This window comes from Rhineura floridana, chromosome 4, assembly GCF_030035675.1.
Source record: "Rhineura floridana isolate rRhiFlo1 chromosome 4, rRhiFlo1.hap2, whole genome shotgun sequence".
Taxonomy (NCBI): Eukaryota; Metazoa; Chordata; class Lepidosauria; order Squamata; family Rhineuridae; genus Rhineura; species Rhineura floridana.
Genome location: NC_084483.1, coordinates 92,251,862 through 92,260,875, shown reverse-complemented (window position 1 = coordinate 92,260,875; position 9,014 = coordinate 92,251,862). Strand labels below are relative to the sequence as shown.

The following is a 9,014-nucleotide window of genomic DNA, read 5'->3' as shown; positions in this document are numbered from 1 at the left end:
TTATTCCAGATTGTGAAAGTGCAATATCTCATCCTGAATTACTCATTACCATAGAGTACATTAAAATGTGCTCAGATTAGGAAATGTTCGGTCTACATGAAAGTTAACAGTACAAAACTGATCTGTGCTGCTCTTTTCAGTGTGTCAGGGAAAAAAACATCTGTGCTAAAATTGCATCAGCCCATGTTCCTATTGCAGTAAAGTAATCTTGGCCACACTTACCTTAATTGCACATTTTGTCTCTGGTATTATGGGATGCTGTACATACCAAGGCAACGGGGCATGAAGATCACAGGATAGCTGAAATGTTGGTGGAGCCAGTATTCATTCACACATGCAAGGATTACAAAGGATGGTAGAGACACCAGTAAACTATCCTAAAACAAGCCTTGAGTGCTGCAACCAATGCCCATCACTGCATAGTGTGTGCTTAGTTTTCCCAACCACTTGAGGTAAGAACAATATTTTCTAAAAACTGCAGGGATTTTACAGCTGAGCTACAAGTTACATTAAGTATCCTTTTTGAAAAGCTTGATTAATGCCACCACTTCTATTTTGAAAGAAAAGCAGCACTGATCCACAGAGGGTCCTGTGCCAATTTTCTGTCAAATCCCCTCCCCTACCTCAACTGCTTTTTGCTCCCACATGTGCTTTTTGCAGTAAACAGCACCTTTGTGTGCATGGGGGGGGGGATTGCAGCCAGTAACTGGCATAGGCCCAAAGATGGATTGGAAGTATGGCACTAAATTTAGGGTTCAATGGGTGCTCTTTTCTTTCAGAATAAAACTAGTAGCATCAAGCTTATTTTGTTTTAGTATGTAGTTTGGCCTTAAGGTGGCAAGAGATTTGTGGGATTTTTTTTTAATCCAAGTACATTTCTACTTGGAAAAAGCTTTGAAAGCTATATCAATCCTAAAAGGAGTTGATGCTAACAAGAAAGGATTAAAAAGGTCAGGATGTGAGAACACAATGACTTGGCTAGTGCCACACTCTGACCAGAAGCAATCTTAAAATGTGGGGGGAATGCTTTTTGAAAGCTACTTGTCTGCATTCCTTTGGAATGATTAGCTAGGCTGCATCTGTTTACCAAGGATGTTCCATTAAAATCAGTACAAGATAATTGAGTAGGATGCTAGAGTAACTAGAACTTGTATTACTGGTCTGGATGGAGTTATTCAAGATTAAACTGAGCCAGCAGTTTGAGCTAGTGCACTCCTACTCTGCTGAACTGGAGTCTGCTTGGGTGAACTTCCTAGTTATTGCTTCATCTCTATTTTCTATGTAGCTTAAGTAGACACGCAGGACATCATGTCTACTGCAATATTTAAACTGGTGGTACCATGTAGATTCGGGGCTCATTCACATGGGAGCTGAACTTCATTTTAAAGACGAACCTTTTGCTATTGTGTTAATTTCCAAGGTTCACACTTCCTACCTTCCAATTGCTGTTTTCCATTCACACTGAAGGTAAAGGATCAATCACCCCACTTCCTAATGACCACGCCCTCTTAAGGCCAAAATACCACTTCCTTTAGTTGCCTTGGCAACCAAGCATGCTCAGTTTCTTCCAGAGAAACTTTCATAAAAACAAACCCTGAAGTGCGATTATTTGTATTTTCACTGCTATAATCCAGTTGAAATACAAATATTTGTTTGAACAGTGTTATGCTTTTTTGCACAAGTTAGGGGGAAAGAAAAATAAAGCAGCGTTTGCAGCAGGTTTGCAGAACGGGAACCAGCAGGAAATGACATGAACAAAGGGAGGAGGAGGAGGGAGTGGTGTGGAGAACGATTGACATACCCACCTAAAAGCATAGGAGTCAATCCTCTGCAAACCCTAGAGATAAAATTAGAGACTTTTTTACCTTCCCTTTTCAGATTAGAATTGGATAGGTTGATACAGGAAACTGTGATAGCTGCTGATTGCCTGCAACATCAAGTGATCCATGCAGATTAAATGGGGATACAAGTAGCACCAATCTTGCAGTAAGTCACCATGTGAATGAGCCTTCAGTAACGCCTCTTTAGTTACCTCCTTAGAGCAGAGATGAGGAACCTGTAGCCAGCTAGATGTTGTTACGACTACAACTCTCATCATTCCTGACCACTGACCATGCTGGTTGAGGCTGACAGAAATGAGAGTCCAACAACAGCTGGAGGGTCACAACTTCCGCATCCCTGTTTAAAATGTTCTGTTGCACACAATGCTAACACATGCACCTATAAGCTTTTACATTGTATTGCTTGAACATTTTGGATTTCAGCTGTTATTTAAATAGACCAGATTTATTGTCTCGTGAACTGTGCTTGACCTGCCCCAGCCTCTCTTTCCTGCCTTCTCTTAGAGGAGACAGTAGCAGCCTGGAGGTGCTACAAGGCTCAAGACCATCAAACCTGCTTATCCCCATCCCTCCTCATTATCCTTTTTCTAGTCAGCTGCTGTCTTAGGTGCTAAATTTGGCAAGGCTATCTCTGTAGGGTATGTAAAACATCATCATGGCGTGTTAGCTAGCTCTGCAGTAGGTAAGGGAGAGTTTGTATCAGTCCTCCTATGCTTGATGCCTTGCCACTACTATCACCTGTATTCCTAAAGCCCAGAACTGTCAGCTTGAAATCAATGCCCTGGCAGGCCAAACAAGGGTGTGTTACGACATCTGCTCTTGGGAACCTGAGTGTGTGAATTTGCCACCCTCATGTCCCATGAAACACACCTCCTTGAGAGGAGGGGATCTTTTGCTAGGGATAAAACAAGCGCTTTGCCCTGAAATGTGCTTAAATGGTGTATCTATTTTACCCAAGAAATGCAGGTCCAAACCAAAATAAAGCAAAGCTTTCTTTTATTGAGAGAAAGAGTAGAAAAGCATTACAGAATTACTTGGGTGCGTGGCAGCATCAATCATTAATATCCTAACCCATTCATAACTTTAAACTAAAGAAATCAAAGGACCCTATTACTATAAGAGGTGAAAGGTAGGAGAGATTACCTATCCTATGCCCAGAGTGGGTGGTTGAATACAGCTGAAGCTGTGTGGAAGAGCTCTGATCCAAAAGCAGGAAGGAATCTCTTGGTCTCAAGGTTTTGCACCGAGACTCCCTCTCCCTAGTTGTCCTTGCAGTCCTTGATGCATTCCTTGAGAGCGTTGTACACGTGTGTGGGAGCTCTGATGTTCCTCAGCCCCCCTTCCTCTTTCTTTTTTTTCTGCCTTCAAGCCTCGGTTTTTAAAAGACTTTTTCCTCTCTCCCCCTCCTGCCAAGGGGGGGTAGAAAAGTCTGGTGATGTTGTGTATGTGTATCTCTAACTGACCCTGAAAACTAAGGCTCCTAACAAACAATGGGATTCACTGTAGGTGAGGGAAATTTGCCAAAGAACAAGATAACATTTATGCAGAACATTTATGCCGTAGCTTTAGTTTTGTATCTTAATTACTGCCCTTGTTACTCTTCGCACAAAACCTCTTGGAAAAGCATAACCAGCCATACCCTTAGGTGGGGGTGGGAATTGTAGTTTAGTAGGATCCATGGCCCTGCCTCGTAACAGGTGGTGGTGGAAAGAGATACCCTAGGTAGTTTTACCAGCCTCATTTCCCTGGACTGGCTATGAGCAACTTCATACCATGTTTTCTAATGCAGTTATTAAAAAAAAAAACCTGGATAGTCTAATTGTTGTAATTGGAAGCAAAATATGAGAATCAAATCATAGCCATCGGTAGGGTTAAAACCTGAACAGCTGTGTTGTATCTACAGTTTAACTGAGGTTGCATAGTTTGGATGGATTTGGTGTAACTTATTTTACCCTTGCAAAGTAATGGTAGAAGTGAGCTGAGGCTTGAAAGTGCAAGGTTATAAGAGTTAAGCACTCATTATCCCAGAGCACATCTTTTCTCTCAAGCCTAGATCTGTCTTCTAAATAAATTGTAAAATATCACACAGCTTTTTAAATGGAGCTTAAGAGATTATGAAGTTGGTAAGGGTTTTTTGCCCAAATATGTCATCAGATTACATAGGGTTGTAGACTCTAGGTTATCTGGGCAGTTTGTGTGTGTTGTTCATATCACAAAAATGAATCCTCCCTTCTTGCACTGGGGTGATCTTCTAGATCCAAAAGGCATTTCCTCCTTGATAAATATGGAGCGATGCTACCAAGAAAAAGGTCTGTTTCACAGTCAAGACAGTTACTACAAAATCTTCCAGAACAAATATATTTAATAGAGTAGCTAGCTTGGCTAGTTCTATCACATCTGAAATACATGAATGACTAAAGTTACATCCAAAAGTCCCAGGACCTGGACTAATAACTGAATACAGAATTACAAGGAAACTGTTAACAGCTTTCTGACAAACTAAGGAGAATAGTGCAGACAGAAGGATTGGATTCTAGGAATCGTACTTGTAGTAAGCCCTTAGTATGAGAGGCAAATTCCGAAACTCTTGCTAAAAACATTTCCAAATCAAATTTGGAAATACTTCTCATTGCAAACAATGATGACAAAGGAATTAAAACAATTCAGGAGCCAAGAAAATACCAACGTAACATTTCTAAATTCTAATGTTAAGGTATATCCATAACTCTGTACAATGTACATCTCAGGCTTTTTTGGTTGATTTTGTGTAAACAGGCTTAACGGGCGGATACACAGAGAACTTGCTAGCATAGAGGGCTAGAACCCACTTAGGGATGGTGATGAATCCAGGTATGAGGCGGAGAAGGCCAGCCAATTTGGGCATCAGTTCTGTAAGGACTTCTCGTAGTGACACATAGTTGAAGACATCCCTCCCGTCCACATCCTTGAACTGGTAAAGGCGGGCAAGGTCTGGACTGAGGAGAACCTTACCACTGTGGCGCATTACATGGGGATCTGAGGCCAAGCCAACTATGCACTTCCCGCTTACTTCAGTGGTTTCTCCTATGGTGGCCAGTTTCTTCTTCATCATCTGGAAGATGGGCTCGGGGTTTTGCTCGGCTTCCTTTTGCACGGTTTCGGTGCGAACTAGGCCAGGCCATAGGGCCACACAGGCCACACTAAAAGGGCGTAGCTCCACGGCACAGTCTGCAGCCAGGCGGTCGCAGGCAGCCTTGCCCACCCCGTATGGAACGTCGAACATGTAACGCAGCCCACCAGGGGAGGAGATTATGACAATGAGCCCGCGCCCAGCAGGCACCATGAGCCGGGCAGCATAGACTGAGCAGATGTAGTGGCCTCTCAGGCCTGCGTTGTTGACCTGGTCCCAGAGGGAGGTTGAGGCCTCCCAGAAGGGCATGCCCATCTCTTCACAGAGGGCACTCACCCCGGAGAAGGCGTTGTTGACCAACAGGTCCAGACGGCCGGCCTGCTCTTGCCGCACGCGGTCGAACAGAGCTGCCACTTCTTCCTCCCGAGAAGAGTCGCACACCACCGGCACGCACTTCCCGCCTCGGCCTCGTACTTCGGCCGCCGTTTTCTCCAAAGCCTCCAGACGACGGGCCGTGATGTACACGGTGGCGCCCGCCTCCGACAGCTGCAGTGCAATGCCCTTCCCGATGCCCCGGGAGGCCCCTGTCACCACGCACACTTGCCCCGACAGAGGCCTAGTGATACCCGCCATTACGGCGGCGAGGGCGGCGGCGGTGAAAAAAGGCAACTGGCAAACTTCTAGGCCTGGATTGCGTTGGACCAGTGGATGGTGGGCCAGTAGCAGTGCAAGTTGAGGCGCCTTGCTTAAATACCGTTCCCGTTGCCCCTCCCGCGAACGAGTAGGGCGGAGGCTGATGAGGCTCAAGTGCCGGAGTTTCTCGATCAGCGCGTGCCAGAGCTTCGCCTCCCGAGCTTGGAATTCGGGAACGACTCCTTTACCAGGAAGGGTACCTCCCCCTGTTCGAGCCCCAAACAGCACAGCCAAATCCTCTGCGTCTTTTGCGTTTCAGAACTGCCGGCTTTCGGGTTTCTGTCTCCCTCCACCCCCCCTTCTCAGGTGCAAAGGCTCCTCGCCGTGAAAAGTTGCACTGCAGGTGGAAATCCAGCCGGCCATTCTCCACACCGGGAAAAGGTGCCGAATGGCTACTTATAACATCTGTTTGAAAGCACTCGTTTAACCGCAATGCAAGCTGTCCAAATAAAAGACAGCTGCACGCGTGTTTTTCCAGGGCAGGACCTTCCTGAAGGGGGTGGGGAAATGGGTTGTTTGATTGGATAGGGCTGATCACTCGTTGGGACGGAAGATGAAAGGAATGTTTCGAATTAGCGCGTAGAGGGCGCTCGCGCACCCCCACAGCCTTCCCTAACACTGATAGACATTGTCAGCGCTTGCAGCCGCAGTCATATGATCAGCAGCAGTGTACATACCGACCCAAATCCAGTCAGGAAATGACTCTCCAGCTCCTGGTATTTATTTTCTCCTCACTGAGGTTATTTCCTGTAGTAATGTGACTGGCCGTAAGTCACCCAGTGAGTTTCATGGCTCGGATGGGATTTGAACTTCCATCAAAGTCCAACACTAAGGACATCCTGGCAATCTGGATGTTGTCCACCACTGATGCTTATTTCTGGATTTCTCTAAGGATTGATTTCTCTAAGACAAAAATATGAACACAGCACATTTTAAAGATTTATATACTATATGCTGGTTTTTTTTCATACTTGAGGTTGCAATTACAGCCCGTTTGCAGAATCTACAACACAGTCGTGGATCTTCTATGTCTGGTGCCAAAAATATCCCACAAAGTTTGTGACTGGTGTACTTTTTTTTGTCTCAACAAGAGAAGGCTGTAGCTCAGTGGTAGAGCATCTGTTTTGCATATAGAAGGTCCCAGGTTCAATCCCCGGCATCTCCAGGTAGGGCTGAGAGAGACTCCTTGCCTGAAATCCTGGAGAGCCATTGCCAGTGTGGACAGTACTAAGCTAGATAGACCAATGGTCTACTTCAGTGTAACGCAGCTTCAAATGTTCCCATGTCTCATCAAATGATAACGTACTAGGATAATGCATTTTTCATAACATTTTCCAAACAAATTGATCCAGAGAATCAGACTTCTTTTGATACCATACCATTGGTTTGGTTATGGGACATTTTACTACCCTGAGATGGTAGTTTGGGGTAGAAAACATCCCTCAAAAACCCTTTGTGTTAAATTTCTTATGGTGAGGGTTAAGTTGGAAAGTATATTCTTGCATTCTGAATGGCAAAATCAGAAAGAATCAAGCAAAACTGGCTCACCTTCATTTAAAAAAATAGTTTCAACTTTGTTATGTGCCTTCAAGTCGATTATGACTTATGGCGAACCTATGAATCAGCGACCTCCAATAGCATCTGTCATGAACCACCCTATTCAGATCTTGTAAGGTCTGTGGCTTCCTGTATGGAATCAATCCAACTCTTGTTTGGCCTTCCTCTTTTTCTACTTCCTTCAGTTTTTCCCAGCATTATTGTCTTTTCTAGTGAATTATGTCTTATATGTCCAAAGTATGATAACCCCAGTTTCATCATTTTAGTTTCTAGTGATAGCTCTGGTTTAATTTGTTCTAACACCCAATTATTTGTCTTTTCCACAGTCCATGGTATGCACAAAGCTCTCCTTCAGCACCACATTTCAAATGAGTTGATTTTTCTCTTATTAGCTTTTTTTCACTGTCCAACTTTCACATCCATACATAGAGATCAGGAATACCATGGTCCGAATGATCCTGACTTTAGTGTTCAGTGATACATCTTTGCATTTGAGGACCTTTTCTTGTTCTCTCATAGCTGCCCTCCCGAGTCCTAGCCTCCTTCTGATTTCTTGACTATTGTTCCCATTTTGGTTAATGACTGTGCTAAGGTATTGATAATCCTTGACAAGTTCAATGTCCTCATTGTCAACTTTAAAGCTACATAAATCTTCTGTTGTCATCACTTTAGTCTTTTTGATGTTCAGTTGTAGTCCTGCTTTGGTGCTTTCCTCCTCTTTAACTTTCATCAGCATTTGTTTCAAATCATTACTGGTTTCTGCTAGTAGTATGGTATCGTCTGCATATCTTAAATTATTGATATTTCTCTCTCCAATTTTCACACCTCCTTCATCTTGGTCCAATCCCACTTTCCGTATGATATGTTCTGCGTATAGATTAAACAAACAGGGTGATAAATACACCCCTGTCTCACACTCTTTCCAATGGAGAACCAATCGGTTTCTCCATATTCTGTCTTTATAGTAGGCTCTTGTCCAGAGTATAGGTTGCGCATCAGAACAATCAGATGCTGTGGCACCCCCATTTCTCTTAAGCATTCCATAGTTTTTCATGATCTACACAGTCAAAGGTTTTGCTGTAAACTATAAAGCACAGGGTGATTTCCTTCTGAAATTCTTTGGTCCGTTCTATTATCCAACGTATGTTTGTGATATGATCTCTGGTACCACTTCCCTTTCTAAATCCAGCTTGGACATTTGGCATTTCTCGCTCCGTATACTGAAATTATTTTTTAAAATGAAGGTTTGCCAGCTTCCACTATTATTGATTGCATCAGGTACAATAAAATAAACATTAAAATTGACTCCATACAAAAAGCATTGATATTATTCATTTATAATAATATTTTGTATTACCTCAACCCAAATGTATCCATCCAAAAGGAACAGAATAATAACACAAAATAAAAAGATCCTACACCTGGAAAAAGAGAGAAAAGGAAGATACGTAAATAAAGGGGATCCAGAAGCAAGGATCAGTTTACAGTACAAAGTAATTCAAAAATTATAGGCAGAACAGCATTTGCCATCAGGTCAGCCTCTCTGTTTTGCTCATGGGCTAAGGCCCCTTTCATATAAACACCATCATGCATAAAGTAATGGGGAGGGGCAATGTTTCCTGTTGAGTCGGGCTTCCACACATAGGCACTCCTTTTATTAATCCCACTCAACATATAGGTGTTGGGAACAGATTCAGCACAGGGAAGTTGAGGGCAGGACCATGCAATTATTTTCATATGATACATGTAAAATAGTCACTGTAGCACTTTTTTTTTTGTTTGCAAACTCATGTTCACCAGATTAGGAAAAATGT

General features: G+C 43.3%; 1 protein-coding gene across 1 annotated transcript; it reads right to left on the bottom strand.

Annotated features, from left to right (window-relative positions):
- Nucleotides 1-3,187: 3,187 nt before the first annotated feature.
- DHRS1 (dehydrogenase/reductase 1) lies at nt 3,188-6,128 on the bottom strand. The gene has a single exon (XM_061623678.1). The coding sequence runs from the start codon at nt 5,581-5,583 to the stop codon at nt 4,585-4,587; it is 999 nt and encodes a 332-aa protein (XP_061479662.1). The 5' UTR covers nt 5,584-6,128; the 3' UTR covers nt 3,188-4,584.
- Nucleotides 6,129-9,014: the final 2,886 nt, after the last annotated feature.